The sequence below is a fragment of the Glossina fuscipes genome, unplaced genomic scaffold (assembly GCF_014805625.2).
Source record: "Glossina fuscipes isolate IAEA_lab_2018 unplaced genomic scaffold, Yale_Gfus_2 1, whole genome shotgun sequence".
Classification (NCBI taxonomy): domain Eukaryota; kingdom Metazoa; phylum Arthropoda; class Insecta; order Diptera; family Glossinidae; genus Glossina; species Glossina fuscipes.
In genome coordinates, this window is record NW_023998415.1 from 31,394,233 (window position 1) to 31,409,304 (window position 15,072).

The 15,072-nt window shown below is 34.7% G+C and overlaps 2 protein-coding genes across 2 annotated transcripts; one reads left to right on the plus strand and one right to left on the minus strand.

Annotated features, from left to right (window-relative positions):
* Positions 1 to 1,566: 1,566 nt before the first annotated feature.
* On the minus strand, positions 1,567 to 7,786 carry LOC119631881 (E3 ubiquitin-protein ligase mind-bomb). The gene is made up of 7 exons (XM_038024432.1): positions 7,291 to 7,786; positions 4,830 to 5,390; positions 4,104 to 4,772; positions 2,659 to 4,026; positions 2,332 to 2,601; positions 1,994 to 2,260; positions 1,567 to 1,926 (listed from the first exon to the last, which is right to left on the minus strand). Exons 1-7 carry the CDS (start codon positions 7,594 to 7,596, stop codon positions 1,783 to 1,785), a joined length of 3,585 nt encoding a protein of 1,194 aa, XP_037880360.1. The 5' UTR covers positions 7,597 to 7,786; the 3' UTR covers positions 1,567 to 1,782.
* A 2,878-nt stretch (positions 7,787 to 10,664) lies between these two features.
* Positions 10,665 to 12,134, plus strand: LOC119631582 (peroxisomal membrane protein PEX14). The gene is made up of 2 exons (XM_038023933.1): positions 10,665 to 11,054; positions 11,122 to 12,134. The coding sequence occupies exons 1-2, from the start codon at positions 10,911 to 10,913 to the stop codon at positions 11,875 to 11,877; spliced, it is 900 nt and encodes a 299-aa protein (XP_037879861.1). The 5' UTR covers positions 10,665 to 10,910; the 3' UTR covers positions 11,878 to 12,134.
* The last annotated feature ends 2,938 nt before the right edge of the window (positions 12,135 to 15,072 follow it).

Genomic DNA, 15,072 nt, shown 5'->3' on the forward strand with positions numbered 1-15,072 from the left:
CATGTATTTTTAACTGTATTATGATTATTTGAACCACAAGCAATACGTTTGGTTTCAAGACAATTCTCATTACATTTGGGTGTGTTGCCAAAGTTCAGTTACCTGGTCTCTTTAGCCTTACATGCTTTGAAAATATGGCCAAATCTTCCGCATTTAAAGCATTGTTTTAAAGTACGCATGAAATGGCCAAGAAGAATACAATAATGAATTCAATGGTTTTTAAATCCTTTAAAATCTAATTTAACACTAATGATAGGGATGAAATTGTCTTCGATGCAATCTTATTTATATCAGTATTACTCAAATGATAATTATCGAAATCATTTCCATCTACAGTCGTAGGATTAAGCCCTATCTCCATTGGGATACAGGCTGATATCACTTTAGATATTATGGATGCTAATCCTGGCCATAAATTAAAAAAAAAAAAGATTGGTGATTAATCTTCTGGAAGTTAATCTTCGAATATTAGAACAGTTTTCGCATTCACAAAATATATATTTACGATTTGGTAAGACATGGTTAACAATATCGACGGATTTTTAATATCCATCTAAGATGTTGTAAGCTCATGCCCAAATCAAATTCTTACAAATGTTTCGCTTTTGATATTCCCAACGTTGTTTGGATATATGGATGGAACAAGGTTAAGATCAAGATACAACTGATGTGTGGATGGTATTACGGTCGACTTTTTTCGTTACTTTTCTCCTTAATTTTTTCCTAAGATACTTTTGAAGGTCAAACTTTGCCATTGTATCGTTCGTAATTAAAGGACTTCCCCGTTACGTCTGCTCCCCTATTCCCCAGGAGACAAACATGACTTAATACACAAGACATTTTTAAGTTGTCTCCGTAGGTGGCAATTTATCACTTTCTTAATTAAATATAAGTGATTATGGATAGCTTTCATGAACAATAAACTGTCTGTGATGATAACCGTTTTAAGTTTGGCTTTGCGAGTAAGATTTGTGGCCGGAAGGGCAGTACTAGCTGCTGTTGTAAATATTGACACACTTTCGTCTTGGATGTAATTCATTTGGACTTGCCCTGCGGCATCTACTACTTCATAGGCAGGAGACAGATCAACACTCTTAGAACGATCTGTAAAAGGAGGATCCCAACGAATATTTTCCAAAAGTTAATTTTCACTGCGATTAGTCCCCTATAGATGATTGAGAGGTAAGATTTGGCGTACATTTCTTTTCGTGTATTGAGAATAGAATATCACAACATTTAAAGTCCACGATGATTTAATCCCACCAGGAATTAACTTATTTCATTATCACTTCAACTTGTTTCTCTTAACAACCAGCGGAGAGAGCATAAGCATAGGCTTTGTTTACTGCTCATAATGAACGAAGATTTGCAAAAAAACAGAGTTGTTAAGAAATAATCAACAACAGAAAACATAGGTCACAATTGCAACAGAATGTCATGGCTTAATTCATGCACTTTGTCTTTTACAAAAGAAAATAACAAATTTACTTACTAAAGTTGAATCAAATAGAAGTTGTTGCAAAAGATTATATTGGATATATATTGATTCATAAATGGAATTTAGTACATATTTGAAATAGTTCTCCTTTTGTTTTAAATATAAATTAAATATACATTAATGAGAATAATGAAGAGAAATCAGGCTATGTGTATAGATTGTAGAAATGCACAAGAATTATATCAGAGTAGTACCGTCATAGAGTTGCTAAAAATATGACAGATTGGAAAATGAATTAGTTATCGACAAGATCTGTCAAAAATTTCAAACATTTGAAAATCCTTTTAAAATAGTAGAATGCGTTTTTCGACTGTTTTGCGACATATGGGGCAGCAGCCGTTAATCTGATCGCCACACATTTGACAAGTGCCATGACCGCAGAGAAAGACCATATTTTTAATCCGATCTAAACAAACGGGACACATAGTCTAAAGGAGAGCAAAGAATTTTTGATGAAAAATTTTTATGTAAAGCTGGTATTCATTCATCAAATACCTGTTCTTTAATATCTTGCAATTGCTGTTTGAGCTTTTGGACATCATCAATTTGGAAATTGTTGACATTTGAAGGAGCTTGCATGACACTGTTAGCGGTAGGACCGACAAGTATGTTAGTTTGCGATTGCAACTGATTACTGCCGGCGACCGGCGTATTAATCATTGTACCCGTTATGGTATTATTCATTGCGACCCCAAGGCCAGAGGTATTAACACAATGCATACCCTGAATTTTCTCTGTTTCGCTATAAGAAACCGTGTGAACCTGTCAAAATGTTAACGATTCACAAATAAATATTACATTTTTAAAATCTTTAGATTATGTATGCAATTTACTTTTTCAATGATGCCACCACCTCCGCAGCACAAAGAGAAGGGCATCATTTCCTCGATTTGTGTACGACATAACACACATTTCTTCATTAAACGTGAGCAGTTGTCACAGGCCACCATATGGCCACAAGGTTTAAAGAACACGGAAGCTCTGCGATCCGAACAAACCAAACATTCATCAATTTTTTCACGTGCAGCTACTGTTTCACGGCAAATCAAGCATTTTTTAACACGAGGGGCACAAGTTTCACAGCAGCAAACGTGACCGCAGGGCTTTATTAAAGAAACCGAAATAAGTTTTAGTTTTAATCAAAATTTGAAGTGATTTACCTTAAACACAGTATCTCTTTTAACATCTGAACACACCAAACATTCGTCCAAAGTGTTTGTTTTATTTGCCTCACTGGCGACAGTATTCAGAGATTGCGCTAAATCATGAGTCAAGCCATTTAAACCAGTGCCAACAGAGCTTAACGGAACACTTGCAGCGACAGTTTGTTGTAGGAGCCCCGATGTAGAGCTAGACGGCGCCGCTAAAGCTCTGGCTCGAGCATTCGAACTTGTACCAGCGACATTGCCAGGCAGTTCACTATCGTCTGTCTTACGTTCGTTATAGCATTTCACTAAGGTTTTACACAAGTTGGGATCTGGACATAAATCTAAAGGAGTTTGCAATTTACGATTTTTCAAATTTAAGTCCGCTCCGTTTGCAGCCAAAAAACATGCTATTGAAGCTGAGGCTTTCTTGTTATTGGGATTCCTCAGACCCATTAGTAACTTCCCAAAGCCTTCCACATCTTGCAGTTGTTTTAATTGCGACAAGGTATGATGCCTTAAGGCCTCATGCAATGGTGTATCGCCATCTTTATCAGGTATGTTTAAATTGGCTCCCTCTTGTACCAGCAACTTTACTATTTGTACGTGTTGACGCTCGACAGCCAAATGTAGAGCCGTCTGCAAGTTAACATTCTGTCGGTCCATATTAGCTTTTCCCATGTGCACCAGCAACTCGGCAATTTCGACATGATTATTTAGAGCAGCTAAATGCAAAGCTGTATAACCATCGTCCTTCTTCTCCTCCACAATCCAAGGGCGATTAGTTTTCGTTAACAAAATTTTCATAGCGCTTGGATTGCCCTTAAGAGCGGCATGATGCAAAGCGTTAAAACCATTGTTATTAGTCAAGGTAATATCAGCGCCGTAGTCCAATAGTAAGGACAACATTTCATCGTGTTCTTTAGAGATGGCATCGTGGAGAGGCGTATCTCCCTCTGAATCTTGTAAACTAGGATGGCAGCCAAGGCTCAAAAGAGTTTTAACTACATTGAGGTGACCTTTGTTGACGGCGATATGCAAAGCTGTTTGTCTACGTTTGTTACGAGCATTCAAATCGGCACCGGCTTTAGAAAGAATTTCAATAACCGCCGGCTCATCTCCAAAAGCAGCATGGTGAACAGCACGATCGCCGTCTTTATCCTCTATTTCAACATCAACATTATGACGCAGTAAAACTTGGATAACCTCAATGTGACCGTTTTGACTCGCTGCTTGCAGAGCGGTATGTCCTGCGAACACACCATTAACATCTGCTAAATTAATGGAAGCAGCAGTTGCTGTGGAAGAATTGGAGCTGGCGGAATTACCACCGCTGCTACTTGAAGCTTGTACAGTTCCAATAAGATACTCTTCACAACGAGCCTATACCAGTGCAGCAAAAATAGAAAGTAATGGAAATTTTGAACTTAATGTAGAACTCATTTATAGGAAACACTTACCGCGTATCCATTGGCTGCTGCTTTTACAAATTCTTCAGTAGCATCACCAGAAACGCTGGGCTCGAATAATTTCTTTAAAATAGCTGACAGACGTTCTCCACTGGATATAACTGGTACACAATTGGTATCTGTATTTGATGAGGCTACCTTAGTGACAGCTAACGGATTATAAGTCCATGACGTGTCGCCAACTTCTACTTTTAAATCATTATCGTGATAGACTTGCTGTACACGACCCACTTTTCCCAAGGTTAATTGCATGGCATCAGCCCATTCGCCGTGACCGCGCTGCAATTGTTTGATCGATTCGACATCGGAACAGATTTTAACAATATCGCCAACTTGAAATTCTGGGGTAGTATTGGCGGGCGAAGAGACTTTCGTAAGTACTGCTGGATTAAATGTCCAACGATTGCCTGAATTATAGGCTACTACAATATCGTGATCTTCGTCGATGCCTACTACCAAGCCAGTGTTATTCAAGCATTCATACATTCCGTCAGTCCAGCCTCCGTGGCCATGTTGCAACGATTGTACAATTTCTAAATCTAAATCTACGGTGACTTTATCGCCTATCTGAAATCCATGCGGCCCTTTGCCTGGGCCGTTCTCACCCAGTAAAGGTAAATGATCACGATAAACAGTATTGCCTTTTGCATCATTGACCACCTGTAGAAGCGAACTACAGAGAATAATCTGAAGTTAAATGAACTATAATTAACAAACCTTCAAATCTGCCATTCCCTCAAATCCTACTCGATACAAATTCTTGGCACCATTATCCCAAACCACATAAGCTGCCGAACGCGGCGACGCTGAAGACCAATCTTGAATTTCATTTACTTTGCCGCGCCTACCTACCCCACCGTCCTGATCTTCCCATTGCCAATCAACGCCGCGCACTACCCGGGCTCCGGGAAATATACCGCGTACAGCTACTTTTTTCGATTTCCGCCTAGGCTCCAACATAGCACGTTCTCCACCGGGTGTAGCGATGCGATAGAAACGATGACGTAAATGGTGCTTGTCGCCGTGATAGCAAATTGAACACAAATCGTAATTGACACATTCAGCACATTTCCAACGTATACCGAATATGGGCTGTTGGCGACAGGTGTCACACATTGTACCGTCATGTTTAATACCCGTCGGTGCGCTATCTAATATGCGTAAATCATAAGCTCCGGCACAACGATAGTTAGCCGCCGTGCCATTATCCCAAACTACTACCACTTCTTCGGAAGATTCAAAATTACGCACAGTACCTACATGGCCTTCACCGCCATCCTGTTAAGAGAAAAATCGGAATTATCTCTTAACGGGCTTCAACCGAGATATACATATTTCATTTGTTGTTGTATATAATAATTATAAAAGATTTAGTCTGTTTCCGTTAGGCTGTCAGACCGCTTCTTCCACTCCATATTCACTTGTATGTATGCCAAAAACTTAATTAATTATATAAAAATTACATCAAAATTATTGAATTACTTTAATAATAACACGATAATGATAGCGGCCCATATTTTTATCTGCCGATTTAATCGTTAAATAATAATTCCTTTGCGTATATAAATATATGTCCGTTATTAAAAATGACAAAAAAAAAAAAAAAGTTATCGCAAAAATCGTGCGACTAGCACAACAATTTTACTCTAAGAACTTATATATCGCTGTGTTGACGAAATTTTGTGTTTTTATTAAATTACTCAAAATCCCGTTTCTATTTTATAATAAATAAAAATAGAGACAACGGAATGACAACAATAGCAGAAGCATGTTTTTTCTTATTAAAAACAATTTCTTTTATTGACAACAACCGCTAAAAGCGTAAGACCTGATGCCTGACGCTCGAATTCAAAGTTAATCCAATTAATTAGCGTAAATTAAAGTCAAACAAATATCGGCTGAGAATCAGATTATTTTCAATATAAACTTGCATAATTTCTTCTCTCACGCTATTATTATTATTATTATTATTACTATTCTGCACTCCACCAAAATAAGGTATATTAGTTTTAATATTTCATATGTAACACTTAAAATATATCTTAGACATCCCTCGTATATTTTAGGGGTAACGTATTTTTCAGAATATATGAAGCACCGTTTTGGCATAGAAAAATGAACACAAATTTTGGGTGCGGCCTATGGTCCGAAGGCAACATTAAAATATTTTTGCAATAAATCGTCTCAGTTCAGATGAAAGTTCTACGAACGGCGACTAGTACGAGTTGTGTTAACAATTAATACAAATTTCGATCCGAAAGTAATGTTAAAAAATATTTTTCTAAAAATCATCTTATAAATTTTCAATTCGTCTTTCGTTCGGTGCGTTTTATAGCCGAAAAATACGCTACATAGTTTTCAAAGAATATAAGACGCTAACTTGATACATCCATCAGCCTCTTACAATGAGCAAATTTCAAAGTCGATAAAATGATATGATCTTAAAGTGAAACTTACAACCATCATTAACTTATGGTCTGTAACATTCACATTTATTGCTGCTAATTATTAATTCGGATTGAAAAACAGTCATTAAAAAATTCCGATTGAAAGCACAAGTATCCAAGAGTCGCCGCCTACCGTACCGTACTACGTTGAATATTAAAACGAGAAAGAATTGGAAAAAATTTACCAAATGTCAGTCTTGTTGATGCATTTGCTTGCGCTTCTACGAAGCGATAACAATTACTGCGCCTTGCAGTATTGATCACAATGTACGGAATATATTTTCTTGTACCTGTCGTAAGGAAAAATGGGCATTCTATGTTTGCCATTCTCCTTGCAACCCCAAAATGTTTTATGAATATAAAATTCCGTACACATTTTGCACAACAGAAAGTGACATGAATATATTTTTTAAATACTTAAATCGAAATTCGAGCAGTTTTCTTCGGATCGGAAAGACAAAATACATAGGCCATTTAATGGATCGACAAAGGACATAAACTAAGCCTATCCTTTTCCAGCTATTGCGTTAAAAATAGAACCAATATTTAGGACACATGTAAAACGTTGTTAGATGATTTATCGCAAGTTCATAGGTGTAAATAAATAGTAGTTAGTAATTTTTACAGACAATAAATAATAATGAAGGTGCTGAAAGTAATATATCATATTTTGCTGCTTAAAAAAAAAAAAAAAGCCATCGTAATAAATAGACAAGTTTCTGGGCATTCACCTGTTTACCCCATTTCCAATCGGGTCCTCTTACAACGCGTGCTCCTACTCCCTCTGTCGCGAAACGGGCTTGACGATTCATTGCACCTGAGCCCGAGCCCAATACGCTGATCCCGCCCGTTTGGGTACTAGTTGCAGCTAGAATTGTTCCGCTTACACTGGCCCCTGCGCAACTGGATGAAGTTGCGACCCCGCTTACCGCTCCGTTAACAGAAGAGCTTGCAGAACTTGTAGATACAGCTACGATACCAGCATTACCCGTACTCGTATTGGCATCTTTGCTCGCAGCTGTAGCTGCACAAGCCATGGAATTGCACTTGCTCACACAACAACAACAATCACAACACAACTTAAATCAAAATGTCTGTTTTTGTGTGGTAACCGAACAAGTTTAAGCAAAATTAAACGTATACCAACAACACTAAAGATGCAGCCCTTCTTGAATCATCCAATTTTGCAAACTTTTTTTAAGCTTGCAGCTTGTATTTTTACTTGTTACAGTCCCTAACTTTAAATTTTTGGATAAAAATCCATATATAATAAATTATTTCCTTTCTGCTTATGAAAATAAAAGATATATTTTTCACTTGTGAAATTATACGCTCAATATAGTTGCAGCATTTGTCTCTTTCTAAGAAAAATATTTTGCTAAGGTTGCCCGATGCCAAAATTTCTAAGCACTAAAGAAATATGTTATTAGTGAAAAACACTTGTGTTTCGGAGGATAGTTAACGAACAGTAATGAATATCTACCCGCATAAAATCTTTTCTCGCTTATCATATTTTGCAATTTAAGTTCAATAAATGTATAAATGTAATTTAAATGTGTTTAAATGTTTTATCTTAAAATTTAAATGTTAAATAAACGCATATATTATAAATTTTGAAATTATAATAATAAATAAATAAATGAGTACAATTGCGAAAGGTCTTAGATTTGTAACAACAACCACATATGGTTTTACAGTAACACCTACCCGATTTACTGCACCATCCACAAAATCATGCTAGCAAGCGGCAATGGAGTAGACGACAGTTACCACTAAAATCTAATCATGTAAGCGAATTTTCGGGTGATTGCCGCCAAATGCATTCTCTGATTTACTTCGAATCTGGCGGCAATAAAATCAATTGAGTTGCGGGCCTCGTTTGCATTGAAATTTTGTTTTTACTTATTTTAAAGTTCTTTTAAAATGAACATTTTGGAATGCTTATAATTTTTTAAATGAAATTGTTAAAATACTTTAATTTTTTTAAATGGAGTTTCTGAAAATCTTTTGTCATGAAATAAATATTTTGTTTTATACACATTACAAAATGTTTATCTAATTTTTTCCAATTCCTTTCCCCTCTTTACACTATTGCACTACGCTCTGCTAATGTACTAATTAGTAGTGTGACTTGCTGAAAAGTAGATCAAAAGCCATGCCAGGTGTTTGCAATTTCCATCTTTATGCTTAAACGCCAGAATAAAAAGACGCATAAAAAGATAACAACACCAGCTGTTCAGCTGTTTGGCAAAAATGGTCTTGTTTATGATTTGTTATTGATAGTGCGCCGAAAAAAGCTGTTACATTTTTTTTTTTTTTCTTTGAAGACCTAGCTTGCTTTATATATGCTTGCTTGCTAATATTTTGCAATTTTAATACTTATTTAATTTTTTTTTTACTTCGCAATAAACCGCAACTTAGCGAAAACATTTTAACATAGACGCTATATGTGGCTACATTGGTGGCTATCATAACAAAACGAAAAAAAAATCACAAGAAAAATTGAACTTTTTTTTTTTTTAATTTCACATTTATTTGTGTAGTTATGTTTATCTTACACTAATATACGTTTTTTTATATCATGTATTTTGTCAAAAAAAAAGCAACGAATACCGTTTATTCCAAAGTTGAAACATATTCACCAAATTACTTGATTAGAGAGTAATATGGCATTTTAAACTATGGCTCAATTAATACACAAAAACATATCTAATATATACATGGTGGATGTATCTAATAAACCTTCTTCATCACTAAACAATAAACAAGCATGTTCCCTTTTTTTTTTTTTTTTTGGTATGTTGAACAGAGATGGACTAAGCCAATAGATTTGTGGCTTATATGTCCAAATAATAAATTGTTGTGAGCATGTTCCCTTGCATATTAAATTTCTTATTGTTGTTTTTTTATAACGTTTTGTTTACGTTGACTTCTTTATTTTTGGTTCTAAAACCATATGTTTTCGTTTACATTTTTGTGCAAAACAATGTGATAGCGCGCCTGCCCATTGTGTTTACTACTACGGAGTTTTTAACCCGAAAACGTTTCGCTTATCTTCATACGTCTGCAGTAGACATTCAATTTATAAATATTATTAATTTATTAGTTATATATACATATCCATTTATTCATTCATCTTATTTTATTAAGTAACTATATAACAATTCATATGCAAAAAGAAACTACACATAAGTAACCGTATAAGTCAGCTAGATGGCTAATAACGTAATCCATATACATATATTATATATATACTATATATACATATATATATTATAGATACGCAAACAGTTGCAAATGAAATCTGTTTTCCATTTTATCAGAGGATTTACAAATTATACGTCTCTTCAAGGAATGGGAATAGAAACGAAGCTTGATTGTGTCATTGCGTTGGTTTGGTATAATTATGTTGATTTTTTTATTTTTATTTTTAAAAAAATTTTTAATACTAGTTGTTTACATCTACTTCAATTTCCTTATTTTTTCCTATCAAATAATAATGTATCGCAGCTTTCAGTTGTGTTAGTCACTTAAAGAAGCTAATACAATCGTAAACACAACGAGACTTATATAAGCTTATATTCTGCCTTAGGGGGGCCGACATCAAATTTGTAAATTCTATAAATTTATAAATTATATATATTATGTGTAGGTGTGTAACTTATATATACAAACATTTATAAACTGCATTTATTTGTTATTTTATGAAATATTTAATTTAAATGCTTCTCCCATCCTCGAGAATATAAAGACATTGGGGGCTGGCTCAATGAGGCTTCGCTTCAAAGCTATTTATACTAATATTCCAAGTCTTGAGAAAAAAGTTAGGTGAAACGATTTTGCGACAAAAAAAAAAAATAATTTACGCAATACCGCAGATTTTTTGCTTTATTTTTACTTTGTAATTGAAATATGATGAATTCATATGGAGTCATAATAAAAGCGAACAGAAAGGTGTTTCCATTCGCCCCTATTGTTAGTTCTATTCATTATATTAACGCTATGCAGAAATGTATTTTATTGTACATGTGTTACAAGGTTGTGCTTTATTGTACATTTTATTTATCCCTGTGCGATGACTAACTTACTCTTCTCATCCCTGAAGCAGTTTTGGTCGGATTTTATAATGGCTCTGTGAAAATGCCACTAATTTTACAAGGTTCTTAACCTTTGCCCGTTAACATGTAGATGGCGTTTTGCATTATTTAGCAAAAGAAATAAATGCAAATCATCTGTTTCTGTGCAATTTGTGGAAATCGCTTGCATTTAATTAAACACCAATTCTTGTTAAAAGAATTAGTGCAGAGTCCTAAATATCTTAAACAAAATTAACATTAATATATTCTTAAACATGTCAAATAACGATACAGGTACTGGTGATACCCAAACTACACTCTCAAGAGATGTATTCAAAATAGGAACGGGAACTACTGCCGCTGATAATGAGGCGGGTCTGGACACGCTTGCAAGAGATCCATCGCCACGCGAAGCTTTAGTAAGTATATCAAATTAATTGTAAGTAAATTCAATTTTTTGTTACTCCTTTTTTTCATGATTAACAGGTAACCACTGCTGTGAATTTTCTACACAATCCTAAGGTATATAACGCGACATTACTGCAAAAGCAAAAATTTCTTAGGTCCAAAGGTCTTACAAATACAGAAATACAAATGGCTTATGAACGGGCTGGAATATTTAGCCAGGATCCCGACTCAACACCGCCCACTGTCATTAACATGGATATTAACACCACACGCGCTCAGTTAGCCCTACAACCACAGCAAACAACGATGTTAGACCGCATTAAGGAGCTCTTACATTCCATGGCTTTATTGGGTGGCGTAGCTTATGCTTTCTATACATTATGGAAGAAGTTTCTTGAACCTTTTCTGTTTGGCAAATCTAAAAAAAAAAGAACTGCCGATGAGACTTTATCAGACATAAACATGAAAATAGATGTGCGCATAACTGAAGTCAGAACAGAATTAAACCAAGTTAAAGAAACGATAGCACGAGAACAACGTGATCAAACACAAAAGTTCATGCGCGAATTTAATAGTTTTAAAACCGATTTGGAAGCCATAAAGGGCCTATTATTGAATCGCAAACAATTTGCAGCTCCTTTAAATATTGGCACACTCGGCACACCTTCTATACCCACTTGGCAGTTATCCTCCTCTTCGCCACATCATTCACGACATCATATTAATAGCCAATCTGATGACAACGAAAAAGCAGATGATGTTGGGTCAGGTTCCGGATCTTCCGAAACAGAAGTAGTTACCAAAAATAGTGATTCTAGCTTAGAAATCATGTAAAAATTAAAGCAAGAACAAAACACAACAGTAAATGTATAATATTAGTAATTTTTATCATACTTTGAAAAATACATTGTTTTTGGTTAGGTTATTATGGTGTGGTCCTGACCCATTTTGTAGTTATAGATGGGCAGGAACGTTGTAAACTTAGACTAGCCGTTGCAGACCAAATAAGAAATGCAAGAAAAAATATTACTTTTTTTTTTTGAACATAAAACAAGTAACTTAACATATAATCAATCAAACATTGTATGGTGTTGCCATGTGATGGCAACATGTGATGAGAACCAAAAAATGAACCTACCTGCATGACTGAAATAAAGATAAAAAATATAATTGGCAGTAAATGGACAATTTTTAGATTTAGAATAGTTCATGAAATTTAAGGAAATCGATTGTTTAAGTAACCCTTCATGCCTCGCTTAGAAGATGGTTTTCAAATGCGGAAAGTATGAGGCAAAGCTAAAACGATTTCTGTTACTGTTATTTTATATTTTTGGCATTTGGATATCAAGTGCTCAGTAGATTATCTTAAGCTGGATGTGTCACGAAAGTTACTAAATGCAGACCCAATCGTACGGAGATAAGCTTTGTCATATATGCAACCTGCTAGAAGGCGGTTTGGGAATTTAATTTCACAGAACTTGCACATTTTTTCTCAGAAATCTGTGATTCAGAAATTACCTTTGAGAAGAGCTGATATACTTGAACACTTTCTCTCAGAAATTATCTTTTGGAAGAGCTGGTATACAATGCGATCATTTTTGGGTGTGGCTATAATTTGAAATTCGTTATTTCATTCTTCATGAAAAGCGTCTTTGATAACCCTTATAGCTTTTTTAGTGATGCTGAAAAAGCTCTCTGTCAATGATTGCTTTCGTGGCTAGACCAACAGTTTTTTCGTTGGTTGAAAGGCCGTAATGGCTTGATATCCAAAAAAGATGCAGTTGTCTTATTGAGGAAAATACAATGCTTCTAAAGATGTTAGCACCGTGTAGATTATGTTCTTTCTTCTGAGAGATTATTTAGAAAGCGTACTTATTGTCAGTCATCAGAGCTATCTTATGTGCTCTGTTTAAGCAGCAGTCCTACAGTTATGCTCGTTGCTATAGGCCAGCCACAAAGCTAGACGAAAGCTTGCAAGGCTTGCCAAAATTTTCTCGAAAAGTTAAAAGTGGGCATACCAAAGCACATAGATTCTACAGATGCATTTTAAGGGATTTGTCAACATATTTTCATAGCAGACGAACTGGCTTATAGTTGGAGATAGATTTTGTTTGTTATGACCTACGAGGGGAAAAATGTTGAAGGGATTGTGAAGTTTTGGTCATTCATATTGTGGATGATCAACCATGATACTACATTATATTTACTACTACAGTATATCTTGGAGAGTTACTGGTGGTTGAGCGGCCAGATTCTATTTTAGATCGGATTAAGACTCTATATAATAAGAGGTATTTACTTGGAGACATACCATTATAAGCATTTGTCATTAGTTTAATCGCGTTCATATTCTTGCTGGAATTTTTAATTTCTTTCTCATAATTGCCAAGAACAGGAAGAGTTGTGTTAAAATTCCTACGAAGGAATTGTAGTGATTTGCTTTAAGTGATATGAACATCGTTGACGCTAATACCAATTTGCTTGTCCGAACTCTTGGCAAAATGGATTGTTTGAACTTTGCTCGTAACATTTCTTAAAGAAAATATTAACTTTTTATGAAAGATTTCGAACTGTCCCGTTAAAGGATCGATCCGAGGAAACTATTGAGAAGTCGTCAGCGTACTGAAAGACAGATATTTTGCAGAAGACCTCGGTTAACTTCAAATCTATCAGAATCAATTCCCAAAATGTGTCTTGATAAAGCGATGAGAATCCCGAGGCATATGTGTAGCAGAGTGGACAAAGAGTTCGACCTAATTTGACTAATATCTAAGGGTAACATGACCGTTCGTGCAGCGCTGCACAACATTTGCTTCGTCTACAAAATAGAAGAAGATCATTTGAATCCTTCACTATTCCTATGGCGGCCTATGAAGGTGATTGCATTGATGTTTGTGTGTACACATCTCAATTGAGACGAGAAAGTCACAATCAATCAAAAATAAAATTTACACAAAAATTAAATAAATAATGCAATGCTGGAAATTAAAAAAGTATTAAACATTTGTTTCTTCATTATATATCTATTATATACTACTATAGTTTGCCTTTATTAAATTAGGGCAATGATAGCAATAAATCTGTTATGTTTTAATGTACATTTGTTATTTGCATTTACCGATTATTTTTCCTAAATTAAAACTTAAACTAAAAACAATAGCAGCTTGTGAGCAAAGCTTAGATAGACTAGAAGGTAACAAATTGCTGGAGCTATAGTAAGAAGTGCACAAAATATTGTAAATAAGCCTTTTCTTCTCATCAGATGAAATTCTTGTCTTTATCAATTATCGGCTTGGTCGTGAACAAAACTTGACTTTCGTTCCGCTTTGCTTGTCTGATACTTCCTATTTCGTGTTTGTATATTACAAATTTGCTGCATGCAGGTTTCCTTGTCACAGTCCTCTTGGAAAGACGATAATAAACACATTGTAAATAAAAATAAAAGTAAAAAATACATGCAGGGTTGCTTATTAACGATCGTTTTGGAAGGTCGATAGTAAACACACATAGTAAATAAAAATGAAGAAAAATATATTTTAACAGGCTAAGTACATTGCGGTCGGCATAAAACGTATTGAGAGCTTCTGTTTAATTAAAGCACTAATTGTTATAAGTTAATTCATTTTTATTCAGATCTTTAAGTATTATAGACTTCACAATTAAACGTATAATTCTCATTTGCTTTTAATTTTTTTTTTTTTTTTTTTTTTTTTTTCTAAAGTAACAAGTTCATGAACAATTGAAACAATTATTTCTTTTATGCGTCTGTGTTGTGTTGGATTTATCTTGATTTATATGATCGACTAAATTTCGCTAATTAAAAAAGCTTTTATTGCTTTTTATTGGTTTCTCATTTCTTTTCCTAAACAGTTTTTATTTATAGCACAGGAGCAAAAAGGTACTTGAAGTACAAATCTAAGGAGTTCATTAAATAAAAGAAATGCAAACGTGGTGAAAAATCGAAACAGATAAGAGAGCATATAATGAAGAAGATATGAGAAATCGTAACTATATATATATATATGTAAT

Excerpts from the sequence above, each read along its gene's own strand:
- LOC119631582 (XM_038023933.1), top strand. The coding sequence starts at position 10,911 with ATGTCAAATAACGATACAGGTACTGGTGATACCCAAACTACACTCTCA. Across the intron at positions 11,055-11,121 it reads CATCGCCACGCGAAGCTTTA|GTAACCACTGCTGTGAATTT; the intron begins GTAAGTATATCA and ends CATGATTAACAG.
- LOC119631881 (XM_038024432.1), bottom strand. The coding sequence starts at position 7,596 with ATGGCTTGTGCAGCTACAGCTGCGAGCAAAGATGCCAATACGAGTACG. Across the intron at positions 4,027-4,103 it reads CAGCAGCCAATGGATACGCG|GCTCGTTGTGAAGAGTATCT; the intron begins GTAAGTGTTTCC and ends GCACTGGTATAG. Across the intron at positions 2,602-2,658 it reads AAAGAGATACTGTGTTTAAG|CCCTGCGGTCACGTTTGCTG; the intron begins GTAAATCACTTC and ends TCTTTAATAAAG.